This window comes from Schistocerca americana, chromosome 2, assembly GCF_021461395.2.
Source record: "Schistocerca americana isolate TAMUIC-IGC-003095 chromosome 2, iqSchAmer2.1, whole genome shotgun sequence".
NCBI classification, from domain to species: domain Eukaryota; kingdom Metazoa; phylum Arthropoda; class Insecta; order Orthoptera; family Acrididae; genus Schistocerca; species Schistocerca americana.
In genome coordinates, this window is record NC_060120.1 from 532,048,995 (window position 1) to 532,071,171 (window position 22,177).

Consider the following 22,177-nt stretch of genomic DNA (forward strand, 5'->3'; position numbering starts at 1 on the left):
AAAACTGGTCGAGGTCAACCTCAGGACAGAACACTTTGGCTTCCAGAGAAATGTAGGAACACAAAAGAGAATACTGGCCTTACAACTTATTGCAGAAGACAATTATGGGAAGCCAAATTTATGTTTATCACTTTTTTAGGTTAGGAGAAAGCTTTTGATAATGTTGACTTGAATATACTCTTTGAAATTCTGCAAGTAGCAGGGGTGAAATACGGAAAGTGAAAGGTTATATAAAACTTGTACAAAAAGTTATAAGAGCCAAGGGGCATGAAAGGGAACAGTGGTTGAGGATGGCCTGAGACTAGGTTGTAGCCTACAGCATGAAAGGGAAGCAGTGGTTGAGAATGGACTGAGACTGGATTGTAGCCTATGGCATGAAAGAGAAGCAGTGGTTTAGAATGGACTGAGACTAGATTGTAGCCTATCCCCAATGTTATTCAATCTGTACATTGAGCAAGCAGTAAAGGAAATCAAAGAAAAATTTGGAGTAGGGATTAAAGTCCAGAGAGAAAAAATAAAAACTTTGAGGTTTGCCAACGACACTGTAATTCTGTTAGAGACAGCAAAGGACTTGGAAGAGCAGCTGAACAGGATGTACAGAGTCTTAAAAAGAAAGATATAAGATGGCCATCAACAAAAGCAAAACAAGGATAATGGGATGTATGAGGGGGGGTGGGGGGGGGGGGGCAAAATTAACCGGAATTGTAATGCTGCACATTGTGTACTATTAGTAGCAGGTCGCGCCGCCAGAGGGTTGTAGTAGGAGCTCTGCTGAGTCATTCTGCCAAGCGGCATCACCCGACAGTGAGAAATGTGGTTTCTTTGTCAGTTCTTTGAGTGTGCATACAGTGCAGACATGACACGAGGAAATGGCTAGTTCTTACGAACAACGTGCGGCAGTGAAGTTCTGTTTCTTGCTTGGCAAGAACGCAGCAGAAACTGTTGTGATGATTCAGACAGCCTACACAGACCATGCTCTTAGTAAAACGCAGGTGTACGAATGGTTTTCTTGGTTTAAAAAGGGAGAAATGGTGATTGAAGATCAGCCCCATTCCGGTCGACCTTCAACTGCTCGAAGCAAAGACAACATTGACAAAATCCGTGATCTCATCAGTGAAGATCGACGCAGGACAATCGACCACCTCAAGAACTTGTCTGGGTTGTCCTGGAGCTCAATTCAGTGAATCTTGACCATTGATTTGGGGATGCGAAGAGTGGCAGCAAAATTCGTGCCGAAGCTTCTTACTTGAGATCAAAGGGATCATCGCGTTCAAGGCTGTCTCAAAATGAAGGACGCGTTCAAAGATGATCCACATTTTTTCAACAAAATCATTACAGGTGATGAGTCATGGTGCTATGGGTACGATCCAGAAAGCAAACAACAGTCATCACAGTGGAAGTCTCCTGGCTCACCTCAACCAAAAAAAGCTTGACAAGTGAAATCAAATATGAAAATGATGTTGATCTCTTCTCCTTCTTTTTTGTCACAAAAACGTCCGGCTTTGTGGGATTCTGGCGTGTGGTTCCTGCATCACGACAATGCTCCTGCACACACGGCTCTTGGCGTTCGCCAGTTTTAGGCCTCAATGAAGACTATCACATTGACCCACACACCCTATTCGCCGGATTTAGCACCCTCGGACTTCTTCCTATTCCCAAGGATGAAATGAGACTTGAGAGGGAAGCATTTTGCAGATGTGGAGGACGTAAAACGTAATGTCATGAAAGTGCTAACAGGTATCAAAGAGGACGAATTTAAAAGGTGCTTCGACACTGGAATGAATGTTTGGACAAGTGTATTAATGCTAATGGAGAGTACTTCAAAGGAGATTAAGGGTGTATTTGAAAACAATAAAGTATATGCTTTCTAGAAAGAAATTCCCGTTTTTTTGGGTCCCCCCTCGAAGCTGAATTAAACGAGGTGATGCTCATGGAATTAGAGTAGGAAATGAGACACTAAAAGTAGTACATGAGTTTTGCTATTTGGGCAGTAAAAGAGCTGATGATGGCTGAAGTAGAGGGGATATAACATGTAGACTGGTAGTGGCATGAAAAGCATTTCTTAAGAAGAGAAATTTGTTAACACCAAAACTAGATTCAAGTGTTAGGAAGTCTTTCCTAAAGGTCTTTCTCTGGATTGTTGCTTAGTATGGATGTGAAACATGAATGATACACAGTTCAGGCAAGAAGAGAATAGAAGTTTCTGAAATGTGGTGCTACAGAAGAATACTGATGATTAGGTGGGTAGATCATGTAACTAACGATGAGATACCAAACAAAATTGGGGAGAAAAGAAATTTGTACCACAACTTGACTAAAAGAAGGGATCAGTTGATAGGACATGTTCTGAGACATCAAGGGATCACCAATGTAGTACTGGAGGGAAGTGTAAGGAGAGGGAGGGGGGGGGGGGGGGGGGGGGGGGGTAAAAATTGAAGATGGAGACCAAGAGATGAATACAGTGAGCGGGTTCCAAGGGACATAGGATGCAGTAGTTACTTGGAGATGAAGAGGCTTGCACAGGATAAAGTAGCACAGAGAGCTGCAGCAAACCAGTCTTCATACTGAAGACCACAGTAAACACACAATATTTGGTAATCTAATACTGTCCTGGTAGATGTACATTGTGATCTTTTTGAATGTTCAGCTGGGGTACAGCACTGGTTCTATGTGATATTATGCAAAAGCAGTTCTGTTGACTGCCATGAAATTATAAGCTTCTCCAGAAGGGTACTCTGATATTCTTCTCCCAGCATGAAACTGTAACACTACAAAATCACTAAGAACGGAGATCTTCTCAGGAACCACTAAGCCCATAAATGAGATGGAATTCTGAGTTTATGTGTTTTCATGCACACTATGGTCACATCCATACTCTCAGTTACTGTTAGCATCAATGAAATGTAATTTATTAATGTTCTGGACCCATTCTATAAGGGCTATTCAGAAAGTAGGGAACATTTCTGTCTGACGCCTCTAGGCGAATGCCGATGGTGTATATTTTCATATGTGCGTGCTCAGCAGCACAGTTGGCATCCATCTGTGACAGCGGGAACATCTCTGCGCATCTGGTTTTTCCGACATTCGAATTTGAAATGTGCGCTGCAATCGAAAACACCGCCAGTTGCGAGGTGCAGTCTGTGATACGGATTTTGTTGGCAAAAAACCTAAAACCTATAGAAATTTATCGTGAACTGTGTGAAGTGTATGGAAACAATGAAATGAGTGCACGTTCCATCCGGAAATTGTGCATTCGCTTTAAAAATGGTCGAACCAATGTTCATGATGAAGAGAAGAGTGGATGCCCGAGCATTGTGACTGACGATCTTGTCGTTAAAGTTGATGAAAGGATTCATGAAAACCGTTGCTTCACAGTAACACAGCTTTCGCTTTCTTTTCCAGAAGTTTCACGGACTTTGTTGTTTGAAATTGTCGCTCAAAAGCTAGGCTACCCCAAGTCTTAGGCGGCAGAATTTTACGGTGAAGGTCTTTCAAAGCTTGTCCACCGCTATGAAAAGTGCCTCAATGTGTTTGGTGACAATGTGTAAAAGTAGTATGTCAGTTGCTCTTTCAGATGTATATAATAAAATGTATTTCTTGTACTTTGTTTTTTTTTTTTTTTTTGTGTGTGCCAAAACGTTCCCTACTTTCTGAATAGCCCTCGTATTAACACCTTGACCCAGTGATTTCCCATTTCTTCTGGATAGTGAATATCACTGCTTTAATCTCACTTCCTCCATACTACAAAAATTTGGTAACCACAAGTTCTCACTTTGGTGCCTATCGGCTCGGCTACAGCACAAAACCACAAATTTTAACTATCCTGCTTTATGTGCTCCTACCAAATCTATTATCTGACACCAACACACGTTTTGACAAACTATAATACTTTTCTGAGTTCAGTTCACCTTAAAATCATATAGGTTTGAAAAAATTTAATACGCCACACTTGAAGGCATACAATGACAGTTTCATTATTAATTATTTCTTTCATGACAGGTAATACATTTTGCTTGCACTCTATTATGAAGTTTTATATCTATTATGATTTGTTGAGTAATTATTTATTTATTTTGCAACAAATAAAATTCAAATCCATCACTGCCCTGATTGTTCTTTAATAAAAATATCTTGGCATTGCTGTTGCTCCATGCCATTTCTACTCTTAGCCACTCATACTTAACAGGTATTTGAAATACGAACTCATCTGACAGCTACAAAGGCAAGAATTTGTCACTGAACCAGGCAATTTATTTAAACTAATGTATGCATGAATTAGTTTGTTATAAGATACCAATGTTTCACAGCAGGATGACAGAACAATAACAGCAGTGTTCCATCTGACAAGGCCATATTACCAGGTTTAACAGTAGCTGCTACAGCATCAATATCATCCATATTCAAATGTGATGCTTTCAAAGCATCCTGAACAACTTTTTCAATGTGCTCCTGATGTAACTTTTTTGCAACTGGTGGAATTATTCCACCAAAACTGAAACACAAAACAGTCAAATCAGAAAAAGAAATAATGACAACTGAAAAAATAAAAATAACAACTCACCAAACAGTCGAGACACTGAGTTGCTGCAAAGCACATCAACAAGACTGAGAATGTTGCTAGCTTTCAGAACAGCCTTCATCAGACATACATGTAGAGCTGTACGGCTACTGATAAAACTGCTCCAGTATTACAGCTCAACTAGGGTGAAGGGTTATTGAGCAGTGGAGCAGGTGGATGGAGAAAGGAGACAGGGAGAGGGAGGAAAGATTGGGAAAGCATAGCTGGTGGCTGGCATGGAGAGGCAGGCAGGCACACAGGACAAAAACATAGTACCAGTGAGCTCATACTGATCACAGACAGGAAGAGTTGTCTGCATCACACATTGACATGGAGCAGTGGATTAGGATGGGGAGAGGGGTATGATTGAAGTTGGAGTCATGAAAGAAAATTTATCAATTATACCATTAACATTGGTGGATTATAAAATAGATTTTAGTGGTATTTATGAGCCCAGTGACTGCAATTTTATATTTCCATTGCAAACAAAAATTGCTGAAATAATCTGATGTGTCTGCAACACTAGAATGTAAAGGCTTTATTTTTTACAAATTTTTTGCAATAATTTTAAAACATAGACAAGAAATGAAACTCAAATTGTATTATGATGAATCATTTTCACATAATTCAGTTGTTGGCACATATTTGGCATACCTGTACTTCCAGATTCAACCTGCTGCCAAGTTACAGTTTAAATTTACCATAAAACTTTAATCAGCCATGAAAAATAAAATGTGTCTACCAAAAGATATGGTAACGGTGTTTGGGAAGATGATGCAATATCAGTCACTGGCAGTACAGAAGTCTGTTTAATTTCATGGATTATACGATAATTAGGAAAGAAGGATGACTATGGCAGTGCCTTTGGTGTTCACTGCAATTTCAGTTATCATTGTGGAGGAGGAAGAACACAACAAATGCAGACAGAAGGATACCACTGTTGGTGCTGTTGGATAGCTTAGACATATACATTAGTTTGTCTGACTGATACGTGTAAACCATTTCGTGAATAAAACAACATTATATACTATCAATTTTACAGCCAAACATTACATACATTATTTTATATCCTTTATATAGTTTCCTTCAGATGTTTTAGAGTTTCCATGCTGGGACTAGCTGCCAAAAAATAATCTCAATCTTTACGTGTAAGTTACAGAAACATCACAGTAGTGCCTGGCAGACTAAGATAACACATCAGTAATTGCAAGTGTAGGTTTTTGCAGCTGTTATCATTTCCATTTAAACTCTTCCAAGTATGTGACTGCATCATCACAATGACAATAAAATATTTGGAAAAGTTTTAATGAAGAAGTTGATAAGTCTTTACTTTTAGGTCATCACAGAAAAATCAGCAAATAGTGGTATAATTAATCACCGAATATAGCGGCCAATGACTTAAATGTTTCACCACTCCAGTCACATACTATTATTGGGAAACTTAATTTCATTTTCATCACTACTTAAGGGGGGTAGGACGTCAAATGTACTGATTATGAGCAGGAGAGGCACCACAGGACATTTTAATTTCCACTGTCTATACTTTTACAAATAAATTCATAAAACTTTGAAAGCATGATCAGAAAGGATTCAGTAGCAGTGGAAGCTCTAAAACATAGCAAAATACATTTTTTTACATGTGAAATTTCATCATTTTTTCACTTACTACTGGCTGCATTTGTTGCTATAGGTACACTTTTCTTCCTGAGTAAGAGAGATTCTTCGATGAATTTTGCACAGCATACAAACTATAGTTACATGTGTATGAAACTCTAGAGTTTATTTAATTTATGAAAAAATTAATGAACTGTTACATTTTAAACTTCATGTTTAGAAAAAACTCAAATTTTACAGTTAATTATCTCAATTTTTACCACAGTTTTTAATAGATTTGGAAAATCCTAGAGTTTCATACACCTGTAAGTACTGCTTGTATGGTATGCAAAATTCATCAAAGAATCTCTCTTACTTAGGAAGAAAAGTGTACCTACAGAAACAAATGCAGCCAGTAGTAAGTGAAAAAAATGACGAAATTTCACATGCAAAAATAAAGGTATTTTGCTACGTTTTTGAACTTCCACTGCTACGAGTGTGAGTCCTCAATCCTTCCTGGTCATGCTGACAAAGTTTTATGAATTTATTTGTAAAAGTATAGACAGTAGAAATTAAAATGTCCTGTGGTGCCTCACCTGCTCCAAGTCGGCCCGTTTGATGTCCTACCCCCCTTAAGCTTGATATTTTACTCTAATTTTTTATGGGAAAACAAGCCTCAAATTGCTGTAGGAACTTGTTTAAGGAATAGTTATATTTTCCATTAACACAGCCTGCTTTATAAATCTCTTCCCTGCATTGGGAACTTTAACGTAGAAAATACTGTAAAACTGCACATTAACACTTCTATGTGTCTACTATTAGTACTTTCTCATATTAATTCAACATTTAAGTTTTACAAAAAATGATGTTCCAGCTAAGCCTGCATAAACTTATTGACACCTGCAATACTGTGATCCAAAAGGCAATAAAAAACCACAACATTATCTTTTGCAGTTTTATGCTGAGAATGTCATAAGAGCTTCCTCACAGGGAAAATATTCTGCAGGCAAAACAGTTCCCCATTTAGATCTCTGGACCAGCACACCTAAGGGGGAGCTGAAGATAAAAAGAGAATGCTAATTAGGGTGGGCACATGGAATGTTACAAACCTAAGGTAGTGTTGTAACTAAAAAAAAAAAAAAAAACTCAAGGTTAAGCACAAACTTTGAGTAGGGAAGGAAACTGGCTGTGTCCTTTCAAATGAACTATCTCTGAATTTGCCTTATGCAATTCAGCAAGTAAATAAGGATGGATGGACATACATTTGAACCAACATTCTCCAAAATAAAGAGTCCAGCGTCTTACCACTGCACCATAAGAATCAGTAAGGGGAATGCAAATTTAGTCGTAATGGACAGGTGGAATGCAGTCACAGGTAAATACAAGAAACACAAAATAAAGGGAGAGTTTGGTCTTGAGAAACAAAATGAGAGGGGAGAGAGGGTAATAGAGTTCTTTGTTAAGCACATGTTTATTATTGTGCAGACACTTTTTGAGAACCCCTTGAGAAGAGAAAAAAGAAGATACCAGATCCATTATGTTTTAATGGAAAGAATTCAGAAATCCAGTTAAAGATTTAAGAATAATCTAATGATGGTGACCATAACCTAGTACTAATGAAAAGGCAGTCAAAATCCAACAAATTACAGAGAAATCAGCTGAAACATTGGAACCTAAGCAAATTGAAGGAATGACAAATTCATGTTACCTCAAAAGAACAAGTGACAAAAGAAAAATGCCACTTCAAGGAGTTACTGGTGTGGAAAGCAAATGGAATTTGCTTAAAGGAGGTGTTGAAAATGTAGCAGAAAAAGTGCTAGGGCTTAAAATGGCAGAAAAGTGACAGCCATGTATAACAGACAAGATACTGGAATTAATATATAAACAATGGAAATGTAAAAATGTTGAAAGTAAATATCAGCAATATAGGTCAGTCAAAATGATATACCCAGAAATGTAAAAAACCTAAAGAAGAATTGATGGAGGGAAGATAGAAGATAAATACAAAATGAAACACTGTAGTGCTGATGCTCCAGGCAGCCTAATAAGCACTTTACAAAGATACCTGGATAATGGAAGCAGAAAATAACAGGAGACTATGGAAAAACTACCTCGAGAAAGCTTACAGTTGTTGAGAAATTAAGCCAACTGAAAATATGGACATGGAGCTAGAAGATCAGAAGGAAGATACAATAATGTTTCCTGAATTTTGAAAAGCTTTTCACAAACTCAGAAGGAACAAACGCTCAGATATTGATGAAAGACCAATGGAAATTTTGTGGGCATCAGACCAAAAAGTGGAATAAGAAGCATTTTACCTAAGTGGGGAAGTTCCATTTTGAAAACTTTATTTTGGAGGTCCATCTTGAGCGCACAAACTTTTACACATCACTATTGCCGGTTTCGGCTACTGCCATCTTCAGATCATAAAATATTCAGATGTTGTATCAACGTCAAACTAAACATGTAGATACATAGTAAGTGCTCATCTGAAGAGGACAGCAGCTGAAACTGGTGATAGTGAAGTGTAAAAGTTTGTGAAGGCGGACCTGTAAACTAAAGTGCCAAAATATGATCACGGACTCATTTTCAAACTACATGTCTTCAATTGATAGATTTTGAAAATAATATAATTTATGCTCTTTCAAAGAAAGCAAGAATAGACTTTGAGAAAATAACTGCACAACAGTCTAGTCTCACATGGATTAAAAATACTCACAAGAGTACGTTATCAAAGAATGAAAGGGAAAACTGAAAGTAGGTTAGGATGTGGGTCAGTTTGATTTTAGGAGAAAAGGAAGCAACAGGGAAACAATTTCAGCATTGCAGTTAATAATAGAAGCAGAGTTTGAAGTCGGGGGGGGGGGGGGGGGGGGGGGGCATGGAGGAATTGCACATGTTGCTCATTATTACCACCGATGTTTAATTTGCACACAGAACAGGCAATGAGAGATGTAAAAGACTACCTTGGTGTGAGAGTTGTCTGTCATGGACAGAAAATCTGCATGATATGATTTACTGACAACATACCTGCAGTCAGCGAACATGAATAGGAACTGAGTTGGGCCGAATGAAATGGACCATGTGCTTTCTAATGGGTAGAACATACACCTAAAAAACAGCAGGTGTACATACTGGACAGCTATGCATTAAACTTTGACAAGCGACTCTTTAAGAGGTGGGTGAATTTCGCTGGGTCAGAAGTACAATACGTAGAGAAAGAAAACGCAAGAAAAATGATTAAATTAGAATACTTTGAGAAAAAATGTAGGAAAAATACTTAGAAGTATTTTATTAGGCACCTAGTGTGCCATGAGAAATTCAGTTCCATTTTTTAAAAAAATGCTTACTAAAACTGAGGTCCTTACTCACTTAAAGAGCCACTCACTTCAACCAAACAGAGATCACAATCATATGTAACTGGAAACGGAAGTTCAAATGGCTCTGAGCACTATGGGACTTGACTGCTGAGGTCATCAGCCCCCCAGAACTTAGAACTACTTAAACCTAACTAACCTAAGGACATCACACACATCCATGCCCGAGGCAGGATTCGAACCTGCGACCGTAGCGGTCGTGCGGTTCCCGACTGTAGCGCCTAGAACCGCTCGGCCACTCTGGCCGAGAAATGCAAGTGATCAAAAAAATACAGCAACGGTTTTCACTCAACATGGAAAAAGAAGATGCCATTCTATGACAAATATCATTCTAACCGAATAAATACTAAAACCAGAAAGTAGTAAATTCCCTGTTAATTTCAGCATGTTAGGTGTAACTTGAGTCAAAACAGTATGTAGTAGCTTGACAAGAGTTAATTTTTTTATTTGTGGTTAATACTTATGTTTTGTGAACAAGGAAGCATGACAATAACTGAAAGGGATCCTGTAATTCCACTTATTTCCATTTTTGCACAGTACTCTCCATACCATTAAATAGTATGAAAATGCATTCATCAATTCACAATCTCATAGCCAAGAAGCTTAGAAAGATATCACTCATCAACGTGACAAGTGGTGAATTCAGTATATGTTTTAATATGCAAGAACAGTGACAACATGTACATCTACACAGACACTCCGCAAGCTAACACACAGTGCGTGGTGGAGGGTACCCCGTACCACTACGTCATTTCCTTTCCTGTTCCACTAGCAAACAGAGCAAAGGAAAAATGACTATCTATATGCCTCCATATCAGCCCTAACTTCTCGTAACTTATCTTCATGGTCCTTAAGCGCAATGTATGCTGGCAGCAGTAGAATCATTTGGCAGTCTGGCTTCAAATGCCAGTTCTCTAAATTTTCCCAATTGTGTTTCTTGAAAAGAACATCGCCTTCCCTTCAGAGATTCCCATTTGTGTTCCTGAAATATCTCTGTAACACTTACACATTGTTCGAACCTACCGATAACAAATCTAGCGGCTCGCCTCTAAATTGTTTTGATGCCTTCTTTCAATCTGATCTGGTATGGATCCCAAACACTCAAGCAGTACGCAAAAATAGGTCACACCAGCATCCTACATGTGGTCTCCTTTACAGATGACCCACTCTTTCATAAAATTCTTCCAATAAACAGAAGTCGACCATTCACCATCCCTACCACAGTTCTCACATGCTCGTTCCATCTCATATGCTTTGCAATGTTACACACAAGATATTTAAACAACTCGACTGTGTCAAGCAGAACACTAGTAATACTGTATCCGTACATTACAGGTTTGATCTTCCTACTCATCCGCATTAACTTACATTTTTCCACATTTTCCATTATGAAAAGGATAGATTGCTACTCACTATATAGTGTAGATGTTGAGTCACAGATAAGCACAACAAAAAGACTGTCAAGCAAGTAAGCTTGTGCCCAAAAGGCCTTCTTCCGAATTAGAAAGAACACACACACACACACACACACACACACACACACACACACACACACACACACACACACAGGCATGTATGAGTAGCGTGTGTGTTTGTGTGTGTGTGTGTGTGTGTGTGTGTGTGTGTTTTCTTTCCAATTCGGAAGGAGGTCTTTCGGCTGCAAGCTTGCTTGTTTGACAGTCTTTTTGTTGGGCCTGTCTGCAGCTCAGCATCTCTGCTATATGGTGAGTAGCACTCTATTCTTTTCATAATAATGTCAATATTCCATCCTGGATTCTCAATTGTCTGATTATGTTAGAACAGTGTTTGCTCTGCTGTCAGTCACCATTCAAACAATATACAATCTACACTTTTTTTCATAAATAACTGGAGAATGAATGTTGTTATGTCATTTACAATTATGCAGTTGAATGTAGCTGTCACCTAACATGTTTACACCATCCCATCTATCATTTATTTTCCCATTTGGTTTGACATGTAGTCCATATTTTGATTATGATGACTCTTTGGACACTTTCTGACAACAGTAAATTCTATGTCCATCTGTGTATATACCAACAGTAACTTTAATCCTGATTCTCATAAGTCAGGAAAGGACAAATTTAAACAAAAGAGAGGAGAGAGTGTGACATTTGTAATCAAACAACTAGGCAACAGGGAGAAGGAGCTCTATCTCATTCAAAACATTATCCATCATACAGGCTCCGATAGGAAGAATACAATATAAATTTTCCAGGTTTCCAGTCACAATGGTTTTTCAAAAAAGTCCAATGTTTCTACCAGTTTTAATTACGCAACCTCATAAAAAATAACGTACTAGTGGAGAATGGACTCTCATTTCAAGTTTCCAGTTCCTCCAGTAAGGTAGAGAATGGAAGGATGAGCAGTATTCCTTATGGCTGTTGTGCAGCTTGCTTCTTATTTGGATATCTTAGTAGGGCACGCCACGCTGGCAACCAACTTGACCATTACATGGTCCCATTGTAGAAGACTTTTTTCCCCTTGTCACTCCTCTGATTTGATGCAACATCCCATGACTTCCTCTACTGAGTAAACAGGGTAGCATTAACACCAAACATATTCAATTATTTACCGTAAAGAAGACATGACAAGTTGCAGACAGGCACAATTAAAAGTCACTCACATATGCTTCTTGCCACAGTCTTCGTCAGTTGTGCCTGTCTGCAACTTGACGTGTCTTCTTTACAGTAAGCGTCTTTTCCTAGTCTTTTCCTACATTGTTGATATTCCTACCTGGAGTTTCCTTTGTTTGATATTCAATTCTTTATTAGATACATTCCAGTGCCTGACTTCCCCTTCTGTTTTATCCTCTGCAGCTCCCTCTATCATCATCGTAGTCATTCCATAATCATCCATCTTTCCCTATAGCTTACACCTACTTTCCTGGAAATTTCGGATGTCCTTAAAACTTTTTTCTTTGTTGACAACTCCCATGAAGGGGTCTTGATTTTTCTAAAGTTTTGCTTCCATTATCAAGTGCAGCCTCAGAACTGCCATTTGGTACTATTATCTAATGAAAAACTGATCATTGCCTAATATACCCTCAATTTCCATATTCATTCTTCTAGATGTTATTCATGTTAAAAACTAGGATGCCTGACTTACAACAGTTCTCGCATTTATCTGCCCATTATATCTTCATGACTGTGTCGTCGTCATATTTTTCCGAAAGTCTGATCATATGTTTCCAGTCTCATCAATGCCATACACCAAACTGAACAGTCATTTGGTTGCTACTTCCAAAAATGATTACAGGAATTTTGAAGGAACGTAATCTTCACTCCTATCCTATTAGGTCACAAGTCTTCCTAAGTTCTACCAAACTTGGACTTTCATATTAGGTCCCCTATGTCTCCAAAATCAACTTGCATTTATTTTTTCTTCTATCACAATAGCAGACTGCCCCGCCCCTAGAGGCCTACAACGTGCTTTTTCCACCTACCTGTTCTCTCCTGTTGTAATGGTACCATTGTCAACGCCCTTACTAGCAATTGGTCACAGCCACCATTTCCAGTGTATGCCATATTGTTGGCCTTCCATAAGGAACAGATTCACACTAACAGACAGAGAGTTCCAAATTAGATCACATGTGCTTGGCCAATGCAAGAGAGGCAGTTTAGAGTTGGATAGGCAGGCAGTGAAGGATGGCCTGTGGCCTCAGTGTTGGAGAAAGTTTTAAGTTTATGTATAAGTATTTGCATAACTAAGGTTTTGAGTAGCACAGTGTATAAAGGAAACATTTGTATAAATGTGGAAGAAGTTTTGTACGAATATTTGCAAAGTATTGAAAGTTGTAAGTGGATGAGACATTGTGGAATATTACATGGAGGCCCGCCATTAATGACATGGAGAAGTTTGAATTATGTTAAGGTGCCTATCAACATTATCAGATACTGGAAGAAATTATTATGTGAGACAGTGAGTCTGTTTAATTCTTGAGAATGTAATTCTCAAGTTAAACTTTCCATTGTGGCTAGATGGAACAAGTACTATGAGACTGTGTGTGAGACAAACTATGGACCAACTATGAACTGTATTTTCAACATGTGACTTATCATTTCAGAAATATTGTTAAACATAAATCCTTTAAGCACAGGAAGCAGTGCACAGGTCAGTTCAGGCACATAGTAAAATTCAATAACTGTCTACAGATCAGGATGTAATCACCACCCATATTCTCTCATTAGTCTGACAGCCAAGAGAAATATTTAATAAAATGGGAATGGTTGTACTCTGTTTTTAACAGTGGAATTTCTCTTGCACTCTTAATGTTCAGACCTTCACTTTTAATGTAACTGAACGCTGTAAATTGGCTTTTTTATATGCTGTAAATTGGTTTTTCTATATGCTGAATGTGTCGTGAGATAATTTCCTTTTTTCTTTTCATTTACATTTTTCTGCAACCATTTAGGCTTAGCTTCCCTGCACACTCTGTATACAGATTTTATTTTGTGTTCATTTCAAAGCCTTCAACTTGAGCTATCATTGCAGCCAATCAGAGACTCAAGGCATGTTTCTTAGTTCTTCAGTCTTTCATTTTAGTGCACTAATTAGTAACAGTCATTAGTGCCCATACAACAGCATGTCAAAAATTTCAGTCAGAAACTGAAAATCATAAGAAAATGGTAACACAATGAAATACCAAGAAAATATAGCTGATACAAAAATACACTAAAGTGGAACAGAAAACAGATAAAGGAACATGAGCAGATTAGTCATAAACCACTGTTTATGACTATAAATAATGTGCTTTTTAAAGATCTGATTCATTCATTCATTGGGGCCTCCCAGTCAACAATGCCATACGATCATTTCATTCATTTCATTTCAACAAGCTACACTCCTGGAAATTGAAATAAGAACACCGTGAATTCATTGTCCCAGGAAGGGGAAACTTTATTGACACATTCCTGGGGTCAGATACATCACATGATCACACTGACAGAACCACAGGCACATAGACACAGGCAACAGAGCATGCACAATGTCGGCACTAGTACAGTGTATATCCACCTTTCGCAGCAATGTAGGCTGCTATTCTCCCATGGAGACGATCGTAGAGATGCTGGATGTAGTCCTGTGGAACGGCTTGCCATGCCATTTCCACCTGGCGCCTCAGTTGGACCAGCGTTCGTGCTGGACGTGCAGACCGCGTGAGACGACGCTTCATCCTGTCCCAAACATGCTCAATGGGGGACCGATCCGGAGATCTTGCTGGCCAGGGTAGTTGACTTACACCTTCTAGAGCACGTTGGGTGGCATGGGATACATGCGGACGTGCACTGTCCTGTTGGAACAGCAAGTTCCCTTGCCGGTCTAGGAATGGTAGAACGATGGGTTCGATGATGGTTTGGATGTACCGTGCACTATTCAGTGTCCCCTCGACGATCACCAGTGGTGTACGGCCAGTGTAGGAGATCGCTCCGCACACCATGATGCCGGGTGTTGGCCCTGTGTGCCTCGGTCGTATGCAGTCCTGATTGTGGTGCTCACCTGCACGGCGCTAAACACGCATACGACCATCATTGGCACCAAGGCAGAAGCGACTCTCATCGCTGAAGACGACACGTCTCCATTCGTCCCTCCATTCACGCCTGTCGCGACACCACTGGAGGCGGGCTGCACGATGTTGGGGCGTGAGCGGAAGACGGCCTAACGGTGTGCGGGACCGTAGCCCAGCTTCATGGAGACGGTTGCGAATGGTCCTCGCCGATACCCCAGGAGCAACAGTGTCCCTAATTTGCTGGGAAGTGGCGGTGCGGTCCCCTACGGCACTGCGTAGGATCCTAAGGTCTTGGCGTGTATCCGTGCGTCGCTGCGGTCCGGTCCCAGGTCGACGGGCACGTGCACCTTCCGCCGATAACTGGCGACAACATCGATGTACTGTGGAGACCTCACGCCCCACGTGTTGAGCAATTCGGCGGTACGTCCACCCGGCCTCCCGCATGCTCACTATACGCCCTCGCTCAAAGTCCGTCAACTGCACATACGATTCACATCCACGCTGTCGCGGCATGCCACCAGTGTTAAAGACTGCGATGGAGCTCCGTATGCCACGGCAAACTGGCTGACACTGACGGCGGCGGTGCACAAATGCTGCGCAGCTAGCGCCATTCGACGGCCAACACCGCGGTTCCTGGTGTGTCCGCTGTGCCGTGCGTGTGATCATTGCTTGTGCAGCCCTCTCGCAGTGTCCGGAGCAAGTATGGTGGGTCTGACACACCGGTGTCAATGTGTTCTTTTTTCCATTTCCAGGAGTGTATTACTATAATGAATAATGCTATTCATTCTTATGAGAGCTAAATTTAATGGAGTAATAATATAGGCAGAATAGAAGCAATAAACATGGACAAATGAAGATTTCTAGGTATATACCTATGAGGAGTCAACTATATCAACTATATCAGTTTTATACACAATAAAATCCTTCCTCAGTTTCTTATAACATGGCCCAAACCTGCCCTCTGCAGAACTCCAGGTTCTTCATTTTCTAAAAAGTGATGACCCCATGATTATCCTCTCAGCAGTTGGTTTGTTCAGAGAGGAGACCAAACAGTGAGGTCATCGGTGGTAGAAACCAAGGGAGGAAAAACACAACAGCACAGTCCAGTCAAATAGAAGGGAAAATGGTCAAACAAAGAGGTAAAAAGAGCACTGGGACAGACGGAAGAGAAAGAACACACCATGCCATGATCACGACACAATGCGACAACACCACGGGAAGGAGACAAAAAAAGGGGAAACAAAAGGGCACAAAAGACCAGACAAAACGTAAGGAAAGAGGAGAGAGAATCAGGCCCGTGTGGAGGCAATGCCAAGACCTCTATAACCAATCCATACGAAGAGTGTCTCCTTGATTGCACGAAGTTTACTGATCAAAAGGGTAGGGCCCCAAAGAGTTGTCCCATGACTGAACAAAAAGATATTTGATGTAAAGCCACAAATCTGTCCCTGGAGGGGTCACAGAGGAGGGTGAGTAGGTGGCTATCCCCCCCCCCCCCCCCCCCAGCAGACAATCAGCAAGTTCATTAAATGCCCGGAAACCCAAAGGAAGTCAAGCAGCATCACCAAGATTGGCAAGAAGACTTTGGATGTCAGAGACCAAGGGGTGGCCGAGAAAACACCAAGCGATAGCCTCCTGGGGGTGAGGATCATTTAATAAAGCAGAGGGCCAAATAGATGGCCATAAATTCAACAGTAAACACCATATACATGGCAGGCAAGCCATGATGTTCCATGACAACAAGACATGTGAAGGCATATCCCACATGACTGGAGGATTTAGAGCCAAAAAAACAATGGCATTGGGAAACTCACGTAACAGGAGGTGGAACAAACAATGAAACACCATTGGAGCGACAGATGCTCTCAGACCCTCGAAGAGATCCATCCGAAACCAGAGCCAAGGAACTAACCAAGGGCGGGTGGTTGGGAGAGAACAGGGGATAGAGGACAAGGAGAGGGGATGAAGATCATGGCAGAGAGAAGCAAGGCAGAGCGCAACACCATCAAAAATAAACGCAAAGTATATCTATTTAAAAAAGCTGATAAAAATGCTCTTAATGCCTTTTTAAGAGACAGTCTGGACTCCTTCCGATCGGATCATTTAAGCGTAGAAAAGTTGTGGAACGATTTCAAAGAGATAGTATCTACAGCAACTGAGAGATATATACCACATATATACCACATAAATTAATAAGTGATGGTACTGATCCCCCACGGTACACAAAACGGGTCAGATCGCTGTTGCAGAACCAGCGATAAAACCATGCCAAATTTAAGAGAACGCAAAATCTCCAAGACTGGCAAAGTTTTGCAGAAGTTCGAAATATAGTGCTTATTTCAATGCGAGATGCTTTCAATAATTTCCACAACAAAACTCTGTCTTTAAATCTGGCAGAAAACCAAAAGAGATTCTGGTCATACATAAAGCACACCAGTGGCAAGACGCAATCAGTACCTTCACTGCGCGATAACAACAGTGAAGTCACTGATGACAGTGCCACTAAAGCGGAGTTATTAAATATGGTTTTCCGGAATTCCTTCACCAATGATGACGAAGTAAATATTCCTGAATTCCAATCAAGAACAACTGCCAAGATGAGAAACATAGAAATAGATATCCTTGGTGTCGCAAAGCAGCTTAAATCACTTAATAAAAGCAAGGCTTCCACTCCAGATTGTATACCAGTCAGGTTCCTCTCAGAGTATGCTGATACAATAGCTCCGTATTTAGCAATTATATACAACTGCTCACTCACAGAAAGATCCTTACCTAAAGACTGGAAAATTGATCAGGTCACACCAATACCCAAAAAGGGAAGTAGGAGTACTCTGTTGAATTACAGGCCCATATCACTAACGTTGATTCGCAGTATGGTTTTGGAACACATACTGTATTCGAACATTATGAAGTACATCGAAGAAAATTATTTATTGACACGTAGTCAGCACGGATTCAGAAAATATTGTTCTAACAAAACACAACTAGCTCTTTATACTCACGAAGTAATGAGTGCTATCGACAGGGGATGTCAAATTGACTCCATATTTTTAGATTTCCAGAAGGCTTTCGACACCATTCCTCACAAGCGTCTTCTAAACAAACTGTGTACCTATGGAATATTTCCTCAGTTGTACGACTGGAATCATGATTTCCTGTCAGAAAGGTCACAGTTCGTAGTAATAGAAAGAAAGTCAAGGAGTAAACCAGAAATAATATCCAGCGTTCCCCAAGGAAGTGTTATAGGTTATCTGTTGTTCTTGATCTATATTAACGACATAGGAGACAATCTCAGTAGCCGTCTTAGATTGTTTGCAGATGATGCTGTCATTTACCGTCTTGTAAAGTTATCAAATGACCAAAATGAATTGCAAAATGATTTAGATGAGATATCTGTATGGTGTGGAAAGTGGCAGTTGGCCCTGAATAAAGAAAAGTGTGATGTTATTCACATGAGTACTAAAAGAAATCCGCTAAATTTCGATTACGCGATAAGTCACACAAATCTGAAGGCTGTAAATTCAACTAAATACTTATGGATTACAATTACAAACACCCTAAATTGGAATGATCACATAGATAATGTTGTGTGTAGAGCCAACAAAGACTGCAATTCATTGGCAGAACACTTAGAAGGTGCAACAGGTCTATTAAAGAGACTGCTTACACCACACTTGTCCGCCCTATTCTGGAGTATTGCTGTGCAGTGTGGGATCCGCATCAGATAGGACTGACGGATGACATCAAAAAAGTACAAAGAAGGGCAGCTCATTTTGTATTATCACGAAGTAGGGGAGATAACGCCACATACATGATATGTGAATTGGAGTGGCCATCATTAAAACAAAGGCATTTTTCATTGCGACGGGATCTTCTCATGAAATTTCAATCAACAGTTTCCTCCTCCAATCACGAAAACATTCTGTTGGCACCCATCTACATAGGGAGAAATGATCATCATGATAAAATGAGAGAGATCGCGGTTCACACAGAAAAATTTAAGTGCTCGATTTTCCCACACACCGTTCGAGAGCGGAACGGTAAAGAGACAGCTTGAAGGTGGTTCACTGAACTCTCTACCAGGCACTTTATTGTGAATAGCAGAGTAATCACGTAGATGTAGATGGAGGACGGCAGGTGGAGGACGGCAGGTGAGGGATGTCCCAAAGCCATGGAAAGAACAGAATAGGAAGGGTGAGCAGGAGAAGATGATGGCATAGGAAACCAGGAGCTGGGAGCGCTGAACCGAAAAGGGAAGGATCCCAGCATCAATCAGAAGGCTATCGACAGGACTAGCACAAAACGTGCCGGTGGCTAAACAGATACCATGATACCACGATGGTGTGCTGTGTCCAAAAGGAGAAGCGTTGAAGAGGCAGTTGATCCATTCACTTGACAACCATAGTCCAGATGAAACAGAACTAATGCCTGATAAAGACAGAAAAGGGTCGAATGATCCACACCTCAAAAGGTATAGCAAGGAACCAAAGGACATTGAGTTTCTAAAAACAACTAACCTTCAGAAGGCAGATATGAGTCAACCAAATAAGCTTGTTGTCCAAAAGAAGACCTGAGAAACATAACTGGGGGACCATGGTCAGGTGTTGGGCATCAAGGTAGAGCTCCAGATCATGATGGACCATAATGCGGCAACAGAAATGCACCACCCTCGACTTAATGGGAGAGAACTGAAATCTGTGCGAGAGTGTCCATGTGGAAGAGTGCCAGAAGGCACCATGGAGCTGTTGCTCTGCAGAGACCACCGAGTGGGAGCTAGCCCAGATACTGAAATCAACCACATAGAAAGCAGGGTACAGAGCAGGGGTCCTGCAGAGGCCACAAATTCATTAATAGGAATAAGAAAATGGACACTTAGTATGCAGCCCTGTGGAACACCATTCTCCCGAGTCTCCGGAGAGCTGAGAAAGGTGTCAACATGAACCTGAAAGACTTGGGGACAGGGACTGGTGAATAAAAATTGGAGGGGGGCTCCAAAGACCCCACTGATGGATTGTAAGTAGAATGTGATCATGGAAATCTGTGTCACAGGCCTTACGAAGAGTGACGAAAACTGTGGCAAGATGGTGACACTGAGAAAAGGGCTGCAGTTTCCAGTCAAAGCATATGATCAATAAAAGACCAACCCTATTGAAAGCCACATGGCAAGTAGATAGAAGGCCCAAGTTTCAAGGACCGAACTGAACCGACAAGCCACCATCCAGTCTATTAACTTGCAGGGAACATTGGTCAGACTGATTGGGTGGTAACTATCAAGGGACAGCAAATTCTTACCAGCCTTAAGAACAGGAAGGACAGTACTGTCAACCCTTTAAGAGGGGAAAATGCCTTGGAGTTAAATACGGGTAAATATCCAGAAGTGATACTGTCATTGTGGAGGATTAAGGTTTTGAAGTAACTGGTTATATATGGAATCATGGTGAGGGGCTGAATTGTGGAAAGAAGAGAGGGTCAGAAGAATCAGAAGAAGTTATCATTCAATAAAAGGTTCAATGTATGGTTCCGCCTGACAAGGGGTACAACATAAGTGGGAAGCTTCAGCCCACTGTTTCCATATGAGGAAGGCGGCAGGGTAGGAGGCTGATGCAGATGCCATTGCAAAATGGGTCACAAGATGTTCTGTGAAAACTGATGGATTCATACAAAGTCCACCTGGTAGGGCAAGGACCGAAATAGAAGACTGCCACTGACAACCTTAGAGGGTGTGGACTGCAGCCCAAACGAACAGAAGAACTTAGGGAGGAGGCAAAGCGTTCCCAACACACCTGCTTGCTCTGTTTGAATAAGTAACAGGCTTTGTCCTTTGTTGTCTTGAAGACATTTCAAGATAATAAGGCTGGTGGAGGACAGATGTTGCTTAAGATTTTGCAAGGTGTGACGATGATCAAGGATGGCGGTGGCAATGACTGTGGTCCACCATGGAACTGGCCGGTGGCGTACAGGGCCCATCAAGAGGGGAATAGCAATACTGGCTGAGCAGATTACCTTATCCGACAAATCACAAATGACTTCATCAATTCAACCTCACAAAGAGAGTGTAAACACGACTTGAGAGGTATATAGACACCAATCAGCCCACCAGGATAACCTGACCATCAGGAGGTGACAGGGAGTGAGAAAATCAATGGGAAGTGATCACTACCGCAGGGGTCATCGTGTGGCAACCAGTGTAAGGAAGGAAGAAGGGGAAGGGAAGTGAATGAAAGATCAATGGCAGAGAAAGTGTCAAATGCAGCATTAAAATGACTAGGGAACCATCATTAAGAAGGTACGGGGTGTGGACCACAAGAAACTGGTCATTGAGGAACTGCCAACTGGACGAAGAAGCACTTTCCCACAAAGGGTGATGGGCATTAAACTCTCCAAGGAGGAGGAGGGAGGGGATAGTTTCTGAAGGAGGACAGTTAGAGCAGCAGGTGTAGGGCGCTGTCAGAAGAGTAGAAATTGCAAACTGTGACCACAGAGTCCAAGTGGACCTGGACGAAACCGCTTCCAATGTGGTATGAAGGAGAATCCATGTACCAACAATGTCCATATGGATCAATGCGCAAATGTCCTGAAAGCTCTCAAAGGGCTTGTCTGGTTCCAATAGACAGCTCTGAACCCACGAATGGTTGGTGAGTGAGCATGAGTAAAATGAGATTCCTGTAGAACAAACCCAGTTGTCAAGTAAAAGGAAATAAAAGATTGCAAATCCGGGAGGTATATCCATTAAAGTTCCATTGAATAAGTGCAGAATGGGATCCAAATGGGATGCGAATGGTCTGAAGCCAATCACGCCAGTGGGTCATCATCCATCACCAATAGGGATGGGGCAACATCCACAAATAATAGATCAGACTCCAGTTGTGAGGCAGAATATTGTACCACTGTACAGCCCCAGGGGGAGAGGCTTGTGCTGGGACTTAGTTCCTTCTTCTTCTATTCCATAGGTTGAGGAGGGAAGGGAACAGAGGGAGAGCAGGTTCTGCAAGATCCACAACTGAGAGAGAGCAGGCGACTTTTCTCTGCCATTGACCTTTCACTCACTTCCCTTCACCTTCTTCCTTCCTTACACTGGTTGCCACACAATGACCTCTGCAACAGTGACCACTTCATGTCGATTCT

At 41.0% G+C, this 22,177-nt stretch overlaps 1 protein-coding gene across 2 annotated transcripts in view; it reads right to left on the reverse strand.

The window, feature by feature from the left end:
* LOC124594979 (probable tRNA N6-adenosine threonylcarbamoyltransferase, mitochondrial) overlaps positions 1–22,177 on the reverse strand; it is a 99,128-nt gene that overhangs the window by 70,163 nt on the left and 6,788 nt on the right. For both annotated transcript variants that reach the window (XM_047133508.1, XM_047133507.1), the window contains exon 2: positions 4,359–4,492. In XM_047133508.1, coding sequence (XP_046989464.1) covers positions 4,359–4,492 — 134 coding nt within the window. The remainder of the gene's footprint in view (positions 1–4,358; positions 4,493–22,177) is intronic.